Genomic DNA, 24,376 nt, shown 5'->3' on the forward strand with positions numbered 1-24,376 from the left:
TGCTAAAAACAACAACACCACCGTTTTTGAACCATCTACAGACATTAACCTAAGGGAGTTGGGAATAGATCTATAACTTCAATGATGCAGAGAACTCCTGGCTGAAGAAACTTTCTCTACCATTGTAGTCCAGGGCACTGAGAGGTTAAGTAACTTGCCAAGAGGTATATAAACCAGTATGTTTTGGAAGTGAAGCCTAGGGGCAGCTAGGTGGCGCAGTGGATAGAGCACTGGCCCTGAAGTCAGGAGGACCCGAGTTCAAATCCGGCCTCAGACCAAACACTTGACACGTACTAGCTGTGTGACCTTGGGCAAGTCACTTAACCCCGATTGCCTCACTTAAACAAGAAAAAAAAAAAAGGAAGTGAAGGCTGAATGCAGATCTTCCTAGTCCAAGGCCAGCTATGCCATGCTGCCCCTCACCCTAACTATAAATACTCTAAATATGGTATAACTATCCAATGATCAACAAATTGACATAGTACTGGAAAAGATGAACCATATCAATGACACTCTCAACAATATGTAATGTTCCAGACTCATAGTCTCCCATCTCTACAAAGAAAGGAAAGAGATATACTGTCATATCTTTCCTTTGGGAACAAAGTTGGTCCCATAATATCACAGCACCAAGTTTTAATTTAAAGTCAAATAGAAAAGAAGTCAAATAGAAAATAACTCCAACTGCCTCACCAAAATACAAAAAAAAACAAAAACAAAAAAAACTTCATTAGTATTGTTTATAAGAAACACATTTTAAAAAACAAAAAAACCACACAATAAAAATAAATATCTAGAAAAAATTTAATGATGAGTTTTGGAGACTATATGATGATATATTAGGAAAATTCTAAAGATTTAACTAAAAAGATAGTTGAAACAATTAATAATTTTAGGAAAGTATCAGGATATAAAATAAACCCACATAAATCATCAACATTTCTATACATCACCAACAAAACCCTGAAACAAGAAATAGTAAGAGATACCCCATTTAAAATAACCATAGACAGCATAAAACACTTGGGAGTATACTTGCTAAGACAAACACACAAACTAAATGAACACAATTATAAGATACTTTTTATACATATAAAGTCAGATTTAAATAATCAGAGAAATATTAATTGTTTGTGGGTGGGCAAGGCCAATATAATAAAAATGACAATTCTACCTAAACTAATCTACTTACTCAATGCCATCCCAATTAAATTGCGAAAAACTTATTTTACAGAGCTAAAAAAAATAATAAAATTATTTGGAAAAATAAAAGGTCAAGGATATCAAAAGAATTAATGAAAAAATGTAAAAGAAGGAGATTAAGCAGTACTAGATCTTACTTTATATTTTAAGGCAATAATTATTATCAAAATTATGTGGTATTGGCTAAGAAATAGAATGCAAAGCAGTGGCACAGAGTAGACACGCAATACAGAGTAGCAAATGATTATAGTAATTATAGACTTGGCTCTTCTCAGCAATGCAAAAGTCTAAGACAACTCCAAAAGACTCATGCTAGAAAATGCTATCCACATCCAGAAAAAGAACTATGGAGTCTGAACGCAGATGGAAGCATACTATCTGCTCTCTCTTTTTTTATTGTTGTTTTGTTTCTTCTTTGGTTCCTCCCATTGATCCTAATTCTTCTTTACAACATGACTAATGTGAAAATATGTGTAAAATGAATGTATATGTAGAGCCTCTATCAGATTGCACGCTAGCTTAGGAAAGGTAGAGGGGAGGGAGGGGGAGAAAATTTAAAACTCAAAAGCTTATAGAAGTGATTGCTGAAAACTAAAAATAAATTAATTAAAATTTTAACAAAATAAAAATAAAAAAATAAACAAGTTATGATACATGATCATGATGGAATATTACTGTGCTTTAAGAAATGATGCAGAGGTTGATTTTGGAAAAACATGGAAACATTTGCATGAAATAACGAACTGTGAAATGAGCAAAACCAAGAGAACATTGTATATAGTAAGCAATACTGTTTGAAGAATAACTGTGAACAATCAAGCTATTTTGAGTATTATGAATATTCAAATCAACTACAAAGGACCAATGAAAGAAGGTGCTATCCATCTCCAGAAAAAGAACTGATAAATAAGCATGTACATCAAGTGCTTTCACCTATCTGTATCTAGCTATCTATTTGTGTCAAATGGTGGCCTTCTCTAGTGCGGGTTAGGGAGGGAGAATGCTCACAAATTAAAATGTAACAAAAAAGAAAGAAAATGTAAAAAAAAGAAGAAAAGAATTAGAATTGATCAAGTGAAAGCTAATGACTCCATGACACATCAAGAAACAAGAAAAAAGTCAAATAATCAAAAAATAGAAGACAACGCAAAATATCTTGTCAGAAAAAGAACAGACCTGGAAAACAGATTGAGTAAGAGATAATTTAAGAATTACTGGATTATCTGAAAGCCACAACCAAGGAAAGAAATCTAGACACAATATTTCAAGAAATTATATAGAAAAACCGCACAGATATCACAGAACCAAAGGGCAAAGAAGAAATGGAAAGAATTCATTGATCACCACCTGAAAGAGACCTCCCAAGAATATTACAACCAAATTCCAGAGCTCCCAGGTTAAGGAGAAAATACATCAAGTAGCTCCAAAGAAACTATTCAAATAACATGGAGCCACAGTTGGGATCACACAAAATTTAGCAGCTACCACTAATAATGAGCAGAGGGTTTGGAAGATTACATTCTAGAAGGCAAAGGAGCTAGAATTATTACCAACAACAGGCTACTCAGCAAAATTTAGTATAATCTGTATTACAGAAAGAAAAACGGACATTGGATCAAATAGAGGACTTTTAAAGCATTCTTGATGAAAAGACCAAAGCTGCACAGAAAATTTGACATTCATATATGAGACTCAAAAGAAGCATAAAAAGGCAAACATGAAAGAGAAACCATAAGAGATTTGATATCAAAATGTTTATATTCTTACCTGGGAAGATGATACATGCAACTCCTAAGAATTTTATCATTAGGCCAGTAAGAAGGAGTCTTTATGGACAGAGGGTATGTGACTGTAATTATGATGAGATGATCTCAAAAAAAGAATGAAAGGATGAAAAGCAGGAAAAGGGGAGAAGTGAGATGAAGAACGGAGAAAATTATCTCGCAAAGTACATGAGGAAATTTTTACAATAAAGCAGAAAATTCGGATGGGGGAAGGAGATGAGCAGGCAATGTTTGAGCCTCACTTTCACCTCAACTGATTCAAAGAAAAAAATTATATGTATGTATATATACACACACACACATAAACACACACAGAAAAAATTCATCCTATCCAAAGAACATGTAGGAGGGAAATGGGATAGGAGAAAGGGGAGTAGGTGGTGCTAAGTGGGAGCATAGATTAAGGGAGGAAGTAATCAAAAGCTAAACAGATTTTTGAAGAAGTGACAGGGCAGAAAAAGAGAAAGATAAAGGAATAGAATGGAGGGAAATACACAGCAATCATAACTGTACTGTAAATGGGATGAACTCATCATAAAACTGAAACTGATAGCAGAATGGATTAGAAGACAGAATCTAACAATATGTTGAGACACACTGGAAACAGAAAAACACACATAAAGTTAAAATAAGGGGCTGGAGTAGAATCTATTATGCTTCAGCTGAGGAAGGCAAGATAAGGAATCAGGATCTCAGACAAAGTTAAAGCCAAGGTAGACCTAATTTAAAAAGATATTCAGGGTAACTCCATTTTGTTAAAAGATACCACAGACAATGAATGAAGTAATATCAACACTAAACATATCTACACCAAATGGCATAGAATCCAAGTTCTTAAAAGAAAAGTTAAATGAATTACAGGAGGAATAAAGACAGTAAAACTTTACTAGCAGGGGACCTCAAATTTCCCCTTTCAGACCTAGATAACTCTAACCATAAAATGAAGAAAGACATTAAGGGATGGATAGAATTTTAGAATAAATAGATATGATAGATCTCTTGAGAATACTGAATAGGAATAGAAAGGAGTACACCTTTTTTTTCCCCAATTGTACACAGCACCTTCACAAAAAAACTGACCATAAACCGGGACATAAAAACCTTACTAATAAATGCAGAAAAGCAGAATGATCAAATGCAGCCTTTTCAGACCATAATGCAATAAAAATTACATTCAACAAATGGCCTCTGCACACAAATTAAAACTTAACTGGAATCTAAATAATCTAATCCTAAAGAATGAGTGAGTTTAAGGAACAAATCATAGAAACATTCAAAAATCTGATTAAAGATGACAACAATGTGATAACATAACAAAATTTGTGGGATGCACTCAAAGAAGTACACAAAGAAATATTTTTATCTCTAAACACTTTTAACAATAAAAGAGAGAGAAACATATCAACAAATTGGGCACGCAAATCTTAAAAAAAATGAAAAAGAACAAATTCAAAATCCCCAATTAATTAACAAGATAGAAATCCTAAAAATTCAAAGTAGAGATTAATAAAGCTGAAAGTAATAAAAGGATCTAAGCCATCTCCAAAGGCCTCATGACGGAAAATGCTATCCACATATGAAGAAAAAACTACGGAGGTTGAATGCAGATCGAAGCATACTATTTGCTATTTTTTTTCTTCTGTTGTGTTTTGTTTCCTATTTCTGGTAGTTCGTCCTATTGGTTCTAACTCTTAAACATCACTAATGTGAAAATATGTTTAATAGGAATGTGTATGTATAGCCTATATCAGATTGAGCACTGTCTTGGGGAGGGAGGTGGGAAAGGAGGGGGAGGAAAATTCAAAACTCAAAAGCATATGGAAGTGATTGTTGATAATTCAAAATAAATTAATTAAAATAAAAAAAATAAAAAACCCAACGAACTAATAAATAAAACTAGGAGCTGGTTTTATGAAAAAAAAATTAGATAAACCACTGGCTAAATTGATTCTTAAAAAAAAGAAGAAAACCAAATTACTTGTCCTTGAAAAGGGTGAATATATAACCAATGAAGATGAAATTAAAGGAAGTTATGTTGCCAAACTACATGTCAGTAAAACTGATGATCTAAATGAAATGATTAAATATATTTTTTAAAAATATAAATTGCTGGGACAGCTAGGTGGCACAGTGGATAGCACATGAGCCCTGGAGTCAGAAGGATCTGAGTTCAAAACCAGCCTCAGACCAAACACTTGATACTTACTAGCTGTGTGACCCTGGGCAAGTCACTTAACCCCAATTGCCTAAAAAAATAAAATAAAATAAAATAAAAACTGCCCAAATTAACAGGAGAAATAAAATACTTAAATAACCCTACCTTAGAGAAAGAAATTAAATGACCCATAAATGAACTCCCTAAGAAAAAAAAATCCTGAACCAGATGGATTTAAAAGGAAATCTAGGAAACATTTAAAGAACAATTAACTACAAAATATGTAATTGCTTGGAAAAGTAAGTAAAGAAGGAGTACTACTAAACTGCAGCTTGGTGGCACAATGTAAGACTCCCTTTTCATAAGTTCAAATCTGGCCTCAAATACTTACTAGCTGTATGACTCTGGGCAAGTCACTTAAAAACGAGCTGGAGAATGAAATGGCAAACTACTCTAGTATCTTTACCAAGAAAATCCCAAAATGGGTTCACAAAGAGAAGGACACAACTGAAATGACTGAAGGACACAAATGAACAAGAACACTATTAAACAACGCCTATGACACAAATATGGTCAAGGAGAGCAAAAACCAAGAAAGAAAAGTATAGAACAATTTCCTAGTGAATACGGATGCAAACTTTTTAAATAAAATACCAACAAGGAGATTATAGCAATATATCACAAAGATCATATACCATGACCTGGCTGGATATATATTAGGACTATAGGGCTGGTTTAATATTAGGAAAACTGTAAGCATAACTGTCCATATCAATAACAACAAAAATTATATTACTATCAATAGATGCAGAAAAAGCTTTTGACAGATTATAACACCCAATTTTATTAAAAACACTAGAAATCATAGAGATAAAAGGAGTTTTTATTTAAATGATAAGAAGTATCTATCTGAAGCCAAAAGCAAGTATTATCTATGATAGGGATAAGCTAGAAGCCTTTCCAATAAGCTCAGGGGTAAAGCAAGGGTGTTCACTATCACGATTACTATTTAATATTGTATTAGAAATGCTAGTAAGAGCTTGTCCATTTAACCTTCATAACATCTCTGGAATAAAATCCCTTTTCTCTTCCTACTACCATTACCCTGGTATAGGCCTTCATCATCTCATGCCTGGATTATTGCAACAGTCTGCTAATTGGTCTCCCTTGCAAAAGTCTCTCCTCACTACAGCCCACCCTCCACTCAACTATCAAAGAGATTGTCAGAAATGTATGTCTGACCATGTCACCCTCCTACTCAATAAACTATAGTGGCTCCCTGTTAACTCCAGAATTACATATAAAATCATCTGTTCTAAATTCTCAATACTCATTTTCCTTAACCCCACTGCAGCATCTGACAGTGTCAACCACCCTGTCTTCTAGACCTTCTCCTCTCTGAGTTTTCAAGACATTTTTCTTCTTGATTCTCCTTCTACCGACAAGTTCTTCTCAGTCTCCTTTGCTGGATCATCTTCCATATCCAATACCCTGACTATACATAGACCTCACGGCTCTGTCCAGAAGCCTGATATTCCTCTGTATCATTTCATTTGATAACCTCATTAGCTCCATGGGTTCATTTATCATCTCAATGCAGATGACCAATCTATGCAATCCTAGTCTCTCTCCTGAATTTTTTTGCCTAATAACCAATCACCTCATGAATATATAGAACTGGGATGTCAAGATGGGTAAGGTAGTACACACCTGTAACTCCTATGTAGAGACTCAGGATGGTAAACTGCTTGAGCTTGTGAGTTCTAAGTTACAACAAGGCTAAAACTGATTAGATCTTATTGCCAGCAATCAGTTGATTAGTCCTGCACCCCAACAGTAGAGGGACCATCACCAGGATGTCTAATGAGCACTTTCAAGGTCAGAAAGGGAGTAGATCAAAACTTCTAATCTGCCTATCAAAAGTATCAGACCATGAGTGGCTACTGCACTTACAGCCTGATGAGACAGGAAGATCCAGTCTCAACAGACAGACAGACAAAAAAATAAAGTATTAGAACTTTTCCACAGGCATCTCAAACCCAACACATCCAAAACAGAACTCATTATCTTTTCCCTCAAATCTACCCCATTCCAACTTTCCCTACTTCTGTCTAGGGCAGAGATTTCAAATCCAGGGCCTGTGGTCCAACCAGATTACAATGTTATTGGGAAATGTTTAACAAAATACATAAAAATACAATATAACATAAATGATATTAATTTGTGATTTTCCAAGTCAATATGAGGCCCAGTTTGTATTTGAATTAGACTGATCTAGGACACAACTTCAGTGTCACCTTTGAATTCTGACTCCCACAAATTCCACATACCCAGTTAGTTGCCAAGTCTTGTTTCTACCTCTCCCAGAATCTCTTACATATATCGTCTTCTTTCCACTCACAGTCCTCAGCCTAAATTAAGACTTCTATCATCTCTGGCCTAGACTTTTGCAATAGTCTTTTAACTGGCTAGCCTGCCTTAAGTTTTTCCTCATTCTAATCCATCCTCCATAGAACCCCCAAAGGGATTTTCTTCTAAGTCTAAACACAACATCAAAACACAACATCAACTTATTCAATAAACTCCTCTAGAATAAAATATAAACTTCTTTGTTTGGTATTTAAAGCTTTTTACAACCTAGCCCAAACTTAATTTTCTAGACTTATTATATATTACTCCCCTCCAAATATATGGTAGTCCAGGAAAACCGGACTTTCTCTAACTGTTTTTCAATTCCATCTCCATGACTTTGTAGTGGCTGTTTCTCCAGGCCAGGAATGCACCTTCCTTCTCAACTCTGACTCTTGGAATCCTGGGTTCCTTCAAAATTCAGATCAATCCAGCATCTTCATGAAGGCTTTCCATGACCCCAGAAGTGATGGTGCCTTACCCCCAACTCCAAGGTTATCTTGCATTTATTTTGTATATATTTCTACATAAGTACATTTCTCTCACCACTAGACTGTAAGCTCCTCAAGGGTAGAGATTGTTTGTCTTTGTATCCCCGAGCTCAGCACCTTGAATAATGGGCACTTAATAAGTACTTACTGTTTGACTGATAAGTCCATTTGGGTGTCATACATTCCACCAAGAAAATTTTAAAAAACACCAAGTAGTAAATATTATTCCTACCTTGATACAGGCAGCACAGTTCTGATATTCAAATTCTTCAACTAAATTGCAGTCTTCTAGTACAACTTTGGTTATATGGTACTTGTCTATTTAGAGATAAAAAAAAAAACAACTTTGTAAAAAATCAAATAGAAAAAAGGATTGTAAAGATACAACAAAATTCCTTTCATTGTTAACAAAGGAGTCTAATTATACCTAAATCAAAATGGGAAAAAATAAGTCTGCATTTTAGTAATATTTTCAGTTTCAATTCACATGGTTAAGTTAAACAGTATGAATTCACTCTTCAAAATACAAAATAACAATATCATGATAAACTGAAAAAAGCCTTTATTGCCAGATTTCTCCAATGAAATGAAACTTTAAAAGCAGATATTAATAACAATTCTTGATCAACACTTAATAACATACAGAAATACCAGTTTGCTAAAATGGACTCGTTAACACCCCCCCAACCAAAAGCCTCAAGTCTTCAGTCTGTTTTCTTCATTCAGCACAACACCATCAAAAGTATAATGTACTTTTCTTTGTTCCCAGTGAAGACAGAAAATCACTGGTCACTGTTTATTCTAAAAACTAAAATCTTTACTCATGGTTCCACAGACTGAATATACAACAAAAACAAAGCTAACATTTGGAAGAGCTCTATCCACCCTGGAAAGTGCTTCATGATACAGACATAATTCCACCTAATATCATTAACTGGTTCTATAAAAACATAAAGTTACCCATAACTGTATAAAGAACAACCTACTAGTACTAATCTGGTTGGGACACCTGACAGTGAGCCCCATTTCACAGCTATAAATTCAAATGCCTGGCCTAAAAAAAAACCGGTAGGTCCCTGTCACAGAGGCGAATTTTTTCTTTGAAAAGGCAATGAAACCTTTCTCAATACTTAACTGGTCCAAGTGACTAAGGCTCAAACCAATTACATAGCTTTACAGTCATGTACAGCAAAAAAATCCAACTAATGTATATATGGGGCTCTTTGAGCTTGATGGTCTTCCCATGGCAATGTTAAAAACTCCCTTCTGACTGGGTGCTTCATCATTACAAATGGGAGAGGAACTGTTCCCAAATGAACCAATGCTGTACTTTTTTTTTTTTTTGGTGAGGCGATTGGGGTTAAGTGACTTTCCAGGGTCACACAACTAGTGAGTATCATGTATATGAGGCCGCAGTTGAACTCAGGTCCTCTTGACTCCAGGGCCGGTGCTCTATCCACTGAGCCACCTAGCTGTAGCTGCCCCATCAATGCAGTACTTGTATTGAATATCCTTTCCACGTTATTGTAAACCTCCTTTTGTTAAGTGTGATATGTAATATGTCTCATTTAGTTCTAATACTAAGCCTGAACCTCCAAACTGGCCTGAAGTAAAGCCCAGCCCAGAAAACTTAGTGCAGGACTGGTTTGGAATGACTTTGTGGCTGAAGCAGGAAAAGGGCAATAAAGGAGCCTTGGGTGACTGGGTGATGTGATTCAGAAACGAAGTATCCCACTGCCACATACAATGAGGTAGGAAGGGGCTTTGGGTTGATTGGGTCTTTAAGGAATTTGACAAGGAGAATAAAAGTACTGTATCATCAGGGTTAACATTCTCTGATTACTGCTAACAGATGTAGAAAAAGCTAGATTGCTACCTACCATAAGGAAAATGAAAATTAAATAGACATCCACTGAGGTCAGGAAAATACAGCATAAGGAAAGAGAACGTGAATAGGGGTGAGAATGAGAACTGGGAACCCATCTCAATGGTAAGCATGTCCTGGGCTTACTCTATTATTACCCTTGGGGTAATAATAACTGTCAGACAGTAGACCAACTTTCATTACCAATAAATATGGATGTTGTAGAAGTGTAAACAACAACCTGAGGAGTTACTAAAAAAATGGTTGGAAAGGGCATGGACTAACGGGGCCGACATAAAGCTCCTCTCAGTCACACATCACCTTGGCCACCTCAAACAACACTCACTTTCACAAAATCATTGAACTATAAATTAGGTATCTGATGAGGACTGCTCTTTCTCCCTTTTAGTTAATACTAATAATAATAGTTAGCATTTATACAGCATTTACTATGTGCCAGGCACGATACTAAATGTTTTTCAAATAGTATCTCATTTTATCCTCACAACAACCCTGAGGTAGATGCTATTATTCATCCTTATTTTGCCAATAAAGAAACTGAGGCAAACATAGGTTAAGTGACTTCCCAGGGTCATAGAGCTAGTAAGTATCAGTGTCTGAATTTGAACTCTGATCTTCCTGATTCCAGGCCCAGCACTCTATCCACTCTGTCACCTAGCTGCTTGAGGTAGCTAAGATGGAGAGCTGTGCATACTTGTGTGGCAAGTGAAAGATAAAACGACTGAGCAAACAAGAACATATTGATTTATTAAGCAATGCATGACAATTTCCTAACAAAGCAGGACCAGATCCCTTCCCAGACACACAGGGTTAGGTTCAAACAATACAGTAAGGTTTTCTCTCAATTCCCGTAATTGAATAAAGTTTTTTCACAAGACAGAAATTTTACTAGACCCATAATTGAACAGAAATGGAACTGAGAGCGTAGAATTGAGACACAATGATGGGAGTCAGTGTAGTTCACTCAATTCCCACAATTAACCACTTGCAATCCTAATCCCTTCAATTCCCTCACGTGCTTATAACAAAGCACAATGGGCTCTATTTCTACTATAGTCAGTTTCCCAGAAGAGGTGAGCAATGAGGGGGTAAGATTCCTAAAAAGACAGGTTTGGTGGACTGGCTCTACACCATCCAACTATGGCTCCTGACATCCTAACACCAAGCATCTCTCCATGCGAACAGATTCCATAGAGGGATTCTGCTACCTAGCTCAGAGGGCAGAGCATAACAATACCTTTAACTATGAAGAAGTTTGGCTGTGGCACCTGAAACATTGAGTAAAGGAAAAAATCAATGACCACACTATGGGAATGCTTGCAATACCATACTGTGACATTTGTTCCTAGGACAGTAAGGGACTTCCAGCCACACCCAGGCCTTAAATATCCTCCAAAGCCCCCATTTACATATAAGGAGCTGTTGGACAGAAGTGACCATGTTACTACCACATAAGAAGACACCCAACAGGGGGCAGCTAGGTGGCGCAGTGGATAGAGCACCAGCCCTGAACTCAAGAGGACCTGAGTTCAAATCTGGCCTCAGACCAATCACTTGACACACACTAGCTGTGTGACCCTGGGCAAGTCACTTAACCCCAACTGCATTAAAAAAAAAAAAGACAACCAACCAGTCCATCAGGACATAAGAGTTTCCATGGAAAGCAGAACAGTCAATCAGTCAAGAATTTATTAAGCACTAAACACTGTGTGGGGGTAAAGAGGAAAACATTTGGTCCCTGCCCTCAATGAGCTCACATTTTAATATAAGAGACAATACACACATAACTATGTAAATAAAATATCAATAGATAGATAGACAAGAGAGAAGGAGAGTAAATGGAAGGTAATAATATTAATAGCTGGCATGTATAAAGTGCTATGTGCCAGGCACTTTGCCAAGCATTTACAAATGTTATTGCAACTGATCCTCACAACAACCCTGTGAGGAAGTTGTTGTTATTATTCCCATTTTACAGTTGAGGAAACTGAGGTAGACAGTGGTTAAATGACTTGCCTAGGGTCACACAGCTAGTAAGTGTCTGAGGCTGGATTTAATCTCAAGTCTTCCTGACTCCAAGTCCAGCACTCTTACCCACTGGCCACCTACTACTTCTACTTCAGAGGGAATCTCAAAGGGAAGACACAAGCAGTGGCAGGGAAGGGAAAATGGAAGGAACACCATTCCAGGTATGGGGGACACCTACTGAAAAGGCATGGTGTGTATACCCTTTGACTGAGCAATCCACTATTAGGTCTATTTACCAAGGTGATCAAGGAAAAAGGAAAAGAACCTATTGTTCTAAAATATTTATAGCAGCTCTCTTTGTGGTGGTAAAGAACCAGAAAACGAGGGGATTCCTATAAAATGGGGAATGGCTGAATAAGTTGTGGTATATGATCATGATAGAATACTACTGTGCTGTAAGAAATGACAAGTGGGTTGATTTTAGAAATAATGAAATGCAAGAAATAATGAAGAGTGAAATGAGCAGAACCAATAGAACATTGTAAGCAGTAACAGCAATAACATTCGAATAATTGTGAACGACTAAGCTATTCTGAGTAATATGAATATTTAAATCAACTTCAAAAGACTTACGAAGGAAGATACTACCCACCTCCAGAGAAAGAAGTGATACATGGATGTATTGTACGGCTTCACATATATATCTGTGAAACATATGTGTTTCACATATATCTATATATATATATATCTGCCTTCTCTAGTGAGGGGTTGGGAGAGAGGGAGGGAGGGAGGAAAGGAGGCAGCTTGGAACTCAAAATGTGACAAAAAACAAAAATGTTTAAAAAGAAAGGCATGGGCATAGATTATGGAGTGCTAATTATAAGGAACATTACGCAGGCCAGCAGAGCTAGATCACAGAGTATGTGAAAGTAATTAAACTGTACAGACTAGAAAGTTATGATGGGGCCAGAGGTGAAGGCTTTAAATGCCTTAAAAGGTCTTTATATTTAATACTAGAGTTATAAGGACCTAATACATTTTATTGACCAGGGGAGGCAACATGATCAGACCTATATTTTAGGAAAATCCCTCTAACAGCTGTGTGGAGAATGGATTAAAATGAGAAAAGTCTTGTGGCAAAGAGATCAGTTAGATTGGTGCTGGGCACGGTGAAAGACAAGGGGATAAAGGATTTGAGTGTAAAGTTGAACTGATTCATCAAGGGATCAAGATAGGGAAGGGAAGAAAGCATATAACCAGTACAGGAAAGAAAAGAAGGGAGGTGGGGTTATGGTGAGGATAAAGAACAGGGTTAGGGTTATAAAAGACAGGAAAAGATGGAATAATAAAAGATTATGACAAGATAAAGGAATTTCAAAGTTCGTTAACAAGGAAGTGTAATACTTGTGGGTGATGGCAAGGTCAAACTTATGATTATCTCTGTGTGTAGCTGAAGTAGAATGTTATTAGAATTGAATAGATTGAGAACTTGGAAATTAGGGTATGTGAGGGAGTATCAATATATATGTTGAAGTCTCCTAGTATGAGGGCAAGACTTGCAGTGGACTTTGAGCCACTTCATCCTTCACTGATGAAGGAAGGAGAATGCACTGAGGGTATAAATAACAGCCACCAGATCTAAGTGGGGAGCCAAATTTAAATGGTGTGGACCTTGAAGGAGAAGGGATGGCTAAATAATATTCATAGAGGAAGATCTAAGGGTAGCAGTAGCAAGCAAGAAGAAATCTAAATCCCCCACCTCAACCAGTGAATCAAGGGGTACTAGAAAGGGAGGTGGCCAGGGATGCAGCGTCATCAGAAGGGAGCCCGGTCTCAGGTGAGTATCAGAAGATGGAGGGAATGGAAAAGAAAATGTTTAATATGAAAGCAAGTTTGTTAATTTAGCAAGCATTCCACAGAGCACAGTAGAGGACCAATTTAGAGGGGAACACTATTTGGGGGAGGTGAAAAAAGGAAGGGAGTGGACAGCTAGAAATGGGGAACGAAGTTTGTACACTGGTAGCCTGGGATTCAGAACTCTTGGTATGGGAGTAAACTAATCATTGAAGAATGAGTCCAGGAAAAATCTATGGAATACCTGAGGAACACAGGTAATTTACTGTTCAAGGAAGGGCCTCCCTCAAACTCTAGGCAAGTGGTGATGCTATGACCTATTGAAGTCTAAGAGGCCCATCTCACAGAGGGTAGAAGTAGATGAAGGTAGTTTGAAGAGAAGGCTTAGCGGCAGCAGTGGGAAGCAGGTCTTGTCTAGGGATATGTTATAAAGCAATGGAGAAGGTTCTGGGGTAAAGATTGGATCCCAGGCTGACACAAGGCTTGAAGGATTCCCTGGTAAGACCATGAACGGAAAACAGAATCAAGAGGGGAGTGACCAGATATCAGGCAACTGAAGGAAGCTATATGAATCTTATCCTACTGGGGACAGGTATTTACATAGCAGTTTATGACCACCTCAAGGCCAAATGGAAACCTTTTGGGTCCAGGGAGGGATGAAAGTCATTTATTTCCTAGTGTAGGAGATCAGAGTATTTTTCAACAAAAACTCTCTTTGCCCTAAGTGGTTGGTGAGGAAAGAGGATGGCATCTGACAGTTTACAGTAGAATACAGGGAGCTGAACAAAGTTGTTATTGCTTAAACTATGTTAAACCATGGCCATTCCTGTCCTCATCGATGTGGTGGACAGGCCCCAGATGAGTGATATAGGGCTAGTGACCTTGCTAATGCCTTTTTATACCATTCCTGTGGCTGAAACTAATCAGGAGCAGTACACCTTCACCTGGAAAAGAGTCCCATTTTCTATCACCACCTTTCCTCAGAGCTGCCTGAACTCTCTCCTTGCTACCGCCCCATTCTGATGAGGCTGTATTTATGGGCAATGAAGTTCACCAATACACTAACAACAGAATACTGAACACACTAAATGAGGCCAGAATCAAGAAGTCCTTGTTGGTATGAGCCACAATCTTTTCTTGTGCAAAATTCAGGGTCCAGTTCAAGCTGGAATTTTGGGGAATAAAGTAGATGAAAAGAACCTAGACAATTCTAGATGTAGTACAGGTTGTCTCACAGCCCTAATACCCAATAGCTCCCCCTCCCAGCCCTAATCCACAGAGATTTAACTCTTGAGGAGTGCTAATTTGTCTGGCTTCTTTGCCAGCTTTGTCCAATATAAAAAAAGGTACATGCAATTGGACCATAGCCATCATCAGTCCATTAAGAGAAAAATTTCTGAGAGATGGGTTCCTGGCAAATCTTCCCCATGAGTTGAGCTACAAGGTACATGACTAAGAAGATAAGATCATCTTCTACGCTGATTCCTGAGTAGTGTCCATGAAGGTGGTCTGGGGCCAGAAAGAACTGGATGATCAAAGGCTTTCCTCTTTGGAATCAGGACCAATGGAGGAATTCTGCTGATGTCTTCCCTTGCATGTCGCATACACCACAGACATAGATTCTTTGCTAACCTGACCAAGCAGACTGATACACTTGCTAGAATGTCAGAAGTTGAGGGATACCCCTACTTCCAATCAGGACAATGGGACAATGTTGTCATGGTGCAGTGGGCACAAGACTCCATCATCTCCCTAAAGATGAGGTAGTTAATTCTGCCCAACTCTCTTTGTACCAATCCAAGCTACTACGTCTAAAAGATCAGTATTGGATGATCCCATCTGATTCTTAACTTGCTTCCAACTGGCAAATTGCTTATATTGACCCTTTTCCTCCATCTCAGGGCAAGAGGTTTACCTTTATTGCAACTGATACCAACTTAGGATATGGTACTATGGTGCTAATCAAGTGTACCACCACAGCAACAGAATTCTCATGGAACATATCTTTCCTTCTAAGCCCTTTTCCACCATTGCAAGGTACCCATTTCACTGCAAAGGAGGTCTAAGTTTAGATCTGCTGCCATCATATCCAGTGGATTTTCCATTTCCTTTATCATTCTCAGGCAGCTTAAAGTGTTGAATCCTGGATTGGACTCTTGAGACAACAACTTCAGCAACAAGATTCCCAGGGATGGGTGTCTCAACTGAGAAGCTGTGTCCAAGGTGAACTGGTACCACCCTAGGAGGAAGGAGAGTTCTCCTGTCCAACAGTTTCTTCAATCCAGCCTTCAGGAAAACTTATCTGATGAGGACAGACTGCTTTTAGACATAGTGCTGGTGGACTCTCTCCAGCCCTTCTTTATTCCATTTCCTATTCATTCACTTGGATCTTCAAGGTCCCTACCTCCTCAGACAACTCTATATGGCTTAATCAAATGGCTTAGGTCCTTTCAATTGGCAGGTCTCCTTCTTCCAAGGAAAGTTCAGACACCTCCTTTACCTCCTTACTAGGGAAGTCATGGGAACCAAGAAGTAGAATTGTTGGAAGGAGACAACACGATGAGGATCAATGACTGTGCCACAAGCGTCATCATCTGCACTGTGGCCCTCATGTTCCAGATGCTGCTCCTAATCTTCATCTCTAATTTACATACGATGATCCCCTGTGAACTGCCTCTGACATCAACCTTACCATGGACCTAATTGTTAAGATCCAAGATAAAGTCCTTCTGAAGTAGGGGAACAAAGCCTGGGATTTCTGGTCTTGGTTCCTTAAGGAGCCATTTTTTCCCCTTCCCTAGTATTACCTATACCAGGCTTTTCTCCATCTTTGAAGATAGGACTGGCTTGCATTGGTTGATTAACAGGTTATTGAAGTGGTGTAAAGTCCCCTAGAAAATTTTTACAACCTTTCCACCCAGGGATAGAGTAGAAGCAGTGTCTACTACTAATCTGGTTAGCACCCAAGGCAACAGCTTCTATTGCTCAGCTAGAAATTCACTATTCATGGCCTAAGGTGTCTTCCACACAGGCTAGTTTTCCTTAAAAGGAATGAAACCATCTTCGAGAATAAATTGGTTCAAGAATCTACTAAATGCTTGAAGTATTGATGCGGCTTCTCAGTGGTCATTAGTAGGCATTCCTCAAGTTTGACAAATTTCCCACTGCCATGCCTGTTAACATGCCCTTCTGTTCACCATTATGACAAATACAGAGGCAAGGGGAGCTGTGCCCAACTAAACCAATGCTGTCTTTGCTAAATATCCTTTCCATGCTATTACTGAGGACACTTCTTTCTGTTAAATGTTATTTCACATTCAATCTCATTATGAAACATTCAGTCTCATTCAGTTCCAATCTGAAGCCTGAATCTCCAGACTGGAATGAGCCAGGCCTAGCCCAGGACAATGTTAGAGGGGCAGTTAATTCCATAGGAATAATGTTATAAAAGGGTAATTGAACAATGTTACCATGAGATTTTGCAACATTATAGTGTGGTTGAATTATATTCTATTAATAACATTACAAAACAATGGTAAAAGACACAATTTTATATAGGATATGCTCAGTGGTGTGCTAGTAAATATTTAACAACTAGCACTTTGGGGGGAGAGGGCAAAGGGTTTATGTTTTTTAAGTGTAATCAGCATTATTAACATTTTCTCCGTTATTTTCCTAAGTCTAGACAATCAACAAAACAATAAATCAAGATTTGTGGCATTTGCCAATTTCTAAGGTATGAATGCTCACTGAAAATTTAACAATTAACTGTGATAAGCCAGTTAAAACTGGCTCCACTACATTTCTAGATGAGTGATACATAAAACAGCTGCATCACATGTAAAAATTCTAGGTTCTTCATAGAAACCTTTTTTGGCTCATGAAAGTTACTCTGACTTGTTTTCTGTTGGCATTCCTTTGTTCCTGTGTACAAGAAGACTTAACTCCAGTTTCTGCTTTTTCGTCAGTTATCACATATAAAATAGTTTATGAAACTCATTTAGTAGAATTAAAAAAAATTGCACACTCAGAAAAGTTAAAGTAAGGAAATACAGAAAAAATAAACACAGAAAGATATCAACTAAAAACAAAAATTGCAGTCACATACCGTCACTCTCATAAACTGTGAGAAAAAATAAATCACCAAAAATTTAGAAGGTATCAATAATGAATAAGTACTGAAAAAGAACTAAAACACAGACATTCTCCCCCAAATACTACTTTAAAAAACTAAAAGCAACAGCTCGAAATACTCATACTTACATTCAGTAAAGAAAATACTTAGCATAGGCCAACAATTTTCAGCCCTCTCCAATTTACGCAGAACTCTGAATTCCCCTGTATATTTCACCCAGTTGAAAGCCTCCTCAATTGCCAAGATTTTCTGTTACAAACACAGGGAAAATTTTTTAAATAAATTTCTCCAACATCTGATGACTCAATTAATCTATTAATCATTAAGCATTTATTAAGTACTTACTAAGTACCAAGCACTGTGCTAACTGCTAGGGGAACAAAAAAATAAAAAATAAGAAAGGGAAAATTGTCTCAGCCTTCAAGGATGCTATAATCTAACAGGGGAGATAGCCACTACAGACAAGAATGAACCTGTACATTGGTATATGCAAAATATAAACAAAGCAGAAAGAAGATAACTTTAGAGGGAAAGCCAGTCACCAGTAACTAGGGTAACCAGGATGAAGAATGACATTTTAATGCTTTTCTGTGTAGCACTTTGCCATCCATTCAACCAATGTTTATTAAGTACCCAACCAATGAATGTGTGTTTTCATTTTAGGGTATTTGTTCTTTAACACAAAGGCCATAAAAATAAAAATTATTTAGCATGCCAGCATAGACACACATGACATCAGGAGCTGCCAAGCCCAGCTACGGGTACTGCATCAATAGACAGATCAGGGATCGTCATCAGTCGATGCTCTTAAAATTCAAGATGGCGCATTCCAAGAGAATGCCAGACTTGGTATTTCTGGTCTGGATTTTGTGGTATATCTGGATTGGCTTGGTGACTAGGCTACTATGTGGCTGGCCTGGTCATAGGAATCTTTGGGTTTCAAATTTTCTTACAATAACAAGAGGAAAATAGAAAATATTAATGGTGATGGGAGAGAGAATGGTCTAAATTCTCATGTGAACCACTACTTCCAGACTTAGGACCAACCCAGAATCTAGGTGCTTGAATGGACTATACTAGAAACATTATGTATTTTATAGTTCTATAAATACTGGTTATAGAACTCAGTTTCTTCTAGTCAGTGGAAAATGCCAGATCCAGAGAATAAGAAACAAGGAGAGAAATGGCTAGATAAACAAATTCAGTATGACTGACTTTGCTAAAGTTTACATAGTCTAGAGACAGAAATGACTATTACTTTGAGAAGCACTGTAATATAGTGGAAAGAATGCTGGATTTTGAGTCAGAATTGATTCAAATGCCAGCTGAACCCCTTATTACCTGTATGACTTGGCCACTGGGGTAATCAATTTTCCCATCAGTAAAATGAGGAGGGGGGGGGAAAGGTTGAAATAATTGACTTTAAGGTTCTTGCAACTTTAAAACTATGATCCTATGATAATAGAAATAACTCCAGGAGTGAAATTTTCAGGTTTTCTACATTTAAAAACAGGAAGGGAAGGGCAGTATAGGAACTATTAAAAATATTATAAATTAATATATAAATATGTACATTTTAGAATATTATATAAGAGAATATATGTTAGAGTTTATAATAGAATGAGCACTGGACTTGAAATAAGGAATATTTGGATTTAAATCCTGCCCCTTACTACCCTTGACACAATGAACAAGTCCTTTCACCTCTTTTAGTGAGACTTCCCTGTATAAGAGGGGCAATTATACTTATGGTAACTACCTCACAGGGTATGAGGCTCAAACAAGATAGTTAAAGATTTCTGCAAGCCTTAAAAGCTATATAAATGTTAGCTTTTCTTTTAAAAGCACTTTTCATCGTAAACACTGGAAAAGTGGGTGCCCATCATCAGAAAATGAACAAAGTATGATATGTGAATGCAATGTAATATTGCAATGCCTTATTATGTATATTATGACTTCAAAGAAATATGAGGCTTCCACGAACTGATGTAAAGAAAGCAAAATAAGGAAAACAACAGATACAATGACTACAATAATATAAACACAAATACTGAAGGATAGCTCAATTCAGCAATTCAATCAACATTGATTTCAGAGGAGAAATGATTAAATATACTTCTTTCCTTGAAGAAGAAGGAAGAGAAAGTAGAGAAGAAAAGGACATTATGGATGATAAATGTTGTATATTCTGACATATGAGGGTGCTGTGATGCTAATTTTTGCTTAGTTGTGTTTCTTTTTTATAAGTCCTCTCCAAGGGCTTTGGAGACGGAGACAAGTTATATTGGAAAATTATTGGAGTATAAAAGACAAAAGGCATCAGTTAAACTAAAAAGCCAATTGTTATTACCATGGCATTATGTTATAAAAATGAACTGTGATTTTTCTTTTGCTTTGGTCCTTACTCTCTGAATGAATGCAGACAGATCAAATGAACTGAGACTTTCAACAAAATACTTATCTCGTCAGTGGCAAGGTATTTTGAGTTATTCCTGATAGCCAATCTGGGAAAGTTCAGAGTTGGATATCAGGTAAGACTACAATAAATTCAAGTTGGGTAAACTAGGTGGAGGAACAGGGGAAGAAGGGGTGCAGTAACTTTCACCAATGTGGCAACACAATGATACTGTGGTTTTAAAATTGAAAAAGCACTTTACATCATTTGGACTTTACAGCAATCCTATCGGGTAAACATTATGGCCACTATCCCCATTTTACAGTGAAGAAACTAAAGCACCAAAAAGTTAAGGAAGCTGGCGACAGTGGTTCAGTATCAGGCCCTCTTGGCTTAGGGTCAAGCACTCTGTCCACTGCCCTCAATATACAAGAAGAAAGGAAATGAGTTCAAACACCAGCACTTCTAAGATGGGCCTGAATGTCTGAGGGCAAAAGAGTGCTGGGAAATGAGAAGATATAAACCAAAAGAAACTCTGATATTTTTCTATGCAATACGGGTGGGCCTTTCAAGTATCTGAAAGTATTATCAGTGAACGATGTAAGGATTTTTTCCAGGAAGGAACAAGCTAACTCCTGTAAGTATACTCAACAAACAATAAAGATTTTTGTTTCTTTGCCTTTTTATTTCATCATCTGCCATTATTAAAGATTTCTTAACTGTCTGTACATTCTATTACATGCTGACTTATTAACCATAAAAAAAACTGTAAATTGTCAGATTTTATGTCAAATAAAAACTACCAGCTGTACTATTTTTATCTGCTTAATGTTACTGAAAAAAACAAACCTTGCAAAATATGTATACTTTACTTGATGGAAAAAGGATTGTTGCAAACAGTATCATACTACTTAAGGTAAATGGGCCTATTCAAAGATTTGTTTTCCTCAAATTGCAACTTTTCTGAAATGGGGAGAGTGATCCTGTTAATAAACCACAATCCACGAGGAGAATAGTACTATCATACAGAGAGGATGGTAACTGATGTAATGTTTAACACTTACATTTTCTATCTTATAACCAATTCTCAATATACCACCGATAAAGAACTGATCATCCTGCAAAATAAAAAAAAAAATTAGAATCATAAGTGGAAGTTTTTCCATTTAACTAAATTTTATTTTTATTTTCAAACACAAAACAAAACAAAACAAAAACGCTTTAACATTCTGTATTAAGCTGGTAATCTCACAAAGCCTTCGAAAAACAGTATGATTATTAGTAAATCATGCAAAATACCTTCATGCCCAAGGAACCACAACATTACAATTCAGAATTTATCTTAAAGTGTTTTAATGACAAAATCAATCAGTTATAACAAAAAAAGTACTTTTTTTAACTCGTACTTTTCCTTAACCCCTCGCTAACATCACAAAAAATTATTTCCTGAAATTCACCATCTTCTGGACTTTTGTTAATAATACCCTGGCTTATCTAAAATATTGTAAAGGATTATCAGAAGAAGGTATTATGAGGAACTATACCATGGAGCCTTCCTAGATTTAACACAAAAACTGAAATTGTTTCTAAAACTTTTAACTGTTGTTCTGCACTTCCCTGGGGCTTTGGTTTAATCATGTCCAACTCTTCATGACCTCATGTGGGTTGGATTTTTTTTTTCTTTTTTGGCAAAGATACTGGTGTGGTTTGCTATTTCCTTCTCCAGCTCATTTGACAGATGAGGAAACTGGGGCAAACAGGGTTAAGTGATTTCCCCAAGGTCACAAAGCTAGTAAAGTGTCTGAGTTCAGATTTGAACTTGGGAACATGAGTCTTCCTGACTCCAGGTATGGCACTCTATCCAGTGCACCACCTAGCTGTGCGGGCTTTAATTATGTTAATCTATACTAGTGGTGTCAAACTCACCACTACTGACTTAGAATACCACAAATTAACATTAGATATCTTGTATTGTATTTTTTACTTTCTTAAACATTTCCTAATTACATTTTAATCTAGTTCAGGCCACAATCAGGAGTTTTGACACCTCTACATCAAGGATTTTTATAAACAAACTACTCTGAGGTAGAAAAAGAGATTTTTTTTTTCAGATACCACACTATAATTTTTGGAAACAGACCCAGAAACACCTCTATGTTGTGGATGTTTATGGAAAAGCCTATGGGCAATGCTACTTTATAAATTCTTTGGTTCTTAATACTCTAGTTTCTCTCCCAAACACCTCAAACAATAAATTTACAATCATGTGAGAGCACTAATTCTTAGGATGACAGAAATACAATTATATGTAAACTTTTATAATCCTGAAGGAAAGGGGCTAGACTTGATGACGTCTTGGAATGTCTTCTTGCTCTGTGATGCAACATTTGCTATTACTGAGAGGTCAACAGTCAGTAAATCATTAAACATATCCAAATATCCTTTTTTTGGTAAACTTTTTAAATTTTAAACTTAAATAACATTTTCATAACATTAGTATAATCACAGAATTTTGGAGCTGAAAGGGACCTTAAGCAAAACTTAATCCAACCTCTAATGTTATGAGATGAGGAGACAAAAGCCCCAGAGAAGTGACATATTGGACCTTCTCATGGGTACAAAGATAGTTAGTGGCAGGTCTACTCCAAATTACATCACAGATGGAAAAAGTATTAAATATGAAAGGAACAGGTAACTTAACGAGAAAAATTGCCAATTTATCCACCCAAGTATGACCAATCAGTAACTGTTAACTAAGCAGCTAGCTGGCACAACGGATAGAGTGAAATCAGGAAGACTCATCTTCATGAGTTGAAATCCAGTCTCAGACACTTACTAGCTGTGTGACCCTGGACATGTCACTTATCCCTGTTTGCCTCAGTTTCCTCATCTGTCAAATGAGCTGGAGAAAAAAATGGCAAACCACTCTAGTATCTTTGCCAAGAAAATCCCAAACAGGGTCACAAAGAGTCAGATCTAACCGTACAACAATAAAGTAAGTATCTACTATTTGTAAAACACTGTGTTATGTGCTAGCCTACAAAAGAGGGTCCTACCCTAAAATGAGGCTTATAATTTAGCCAGGAAAAAATGTATAAATACATGTATAAATAGAAAATACGTCATTTTGAGGAAAAGAAACAAGCAGCAGGAACTATCTTAAAAGGCCCCATGTTGAATGTAGCACTTAAGTCTTGAGACAGGAAGACTAAAAAGAAAGCTAAATGCAATAGTCCTGGCATGAAGTCATGAAGACCTGAACCAGGGTGGAAGCTCTGTCAGAGGAGAGAAGGGGGCATAGTCAAGAAATGTTGCAAAAGGAAAATCAACAGGACTTTGCAATAGATTGAGGGAGCAGGGGGGACAGGACGGGCGAAAGTAGCCATGGTAGGAGGTGAGGGATAGCCAAGGATAACACCTAGGTTGTAAGCCTGGGAGACTGGGATATAGGGAAGTATGGAACAAAGGAGGAAAGTTAAAGTTAAAGGAGTTAAGTTCAGGATTATTTATGTGACATCCAGTTTGAAATGTCTAAGTGACAGAGATGTGAGACTGGAGGTCAGCAGAGAGGTTATGGCTGGATAAATATATCTGAGAATCACCTACATAAAGATGATACTTGAACTCACAGGAATTGATGAGCAAGACAGTATAAAGGAGAAAACAGGGCCTAGATCAGAGCTCTGTGGGGCACTGATTATTAGGAGGCATAACCTGGTTAAAAATCCAGAAAAAGAGACTGATGTGACTGTCAGAGACATACAAGGTTGTAAAGACCTAGTTTTAACAAAGCCCATCAAGTTATGTATCTTTGCAATGGACCCCCAAAGTGCCACTTACCACAACTTTCTTTGCCAAATCCACGATATCTTCCAGCAATTCAATATGCTGCAGCCTCTTCAAACTTAATTCACAAGTGCTAGAGCTGCTTGAAGAAAAAAATTGTCTTAGAAATGGGTAAGATTTTATATTGCCTGATTCTGAACATTAGTATTAAAATTCAACTGTAAATAGGAATAGCTGACATTTATTTAACATTTTAAGGTTTAAAAAGTGATTCATAGACTTTATTTCATTTGATCCTCACAACTGAGCAA

General features: G+C 37.0%; 1 protein-coding gene across 7 annotated transcripts in view; it reads right to left on the bottom strand.

Annotated features, from left to right (window-relative positions):
* The window catches only part of TTC3 (tetratricopeptide repeat domain 3), a 145,168-nt gene that overhangs the window by 110,993 nt on the left and 9,799 nt on the right, over positions 1-24,376 (bottom strand). For 6 of the 7 annotated variants that reach the window (XM_027875435.1, XM_027875436.1, XM_027875438.1 and 3 more), the window contains exons 5-8: positions 24,120-24,207; positions 21,344-21,397; positions 18,013-18,133; positions 8,275-8,360 (exon numbers count right to left, since the gene is read on the bottom strand). In XM_027875435.1, the coding sequence (XP_027731236.1) occupies positions 8,275-8,360; positions 18,013-18,133; positions 21,344-21,397; positions 24,120-24,207 (349 nt within the window). The remainder of the gene's footprint in view (positions 1-8,274; positions 8,361-18,012; positions 18,134-21,343; positions 21,398-24,119; positions 24,208-24,376) is intronic. The other variant, XM_027875434.1, reaches the window with a different exon arrangement.

This window comes from Vombatus ursinus, unplaced genomic scaffold (genome assembly GCF_900497805.2).
Source record: "Vombatus ursinus unplaced genomic scaffold, bare-nosed wombat genome assembly UNPS02014809.1, whole genome shotgun sequence".
NCBI lineage: Eukaryota > Metazoa > Chordata > Mammalia > Diprotodontia > Vombatidae > Vombatus > Vombatus ursinus.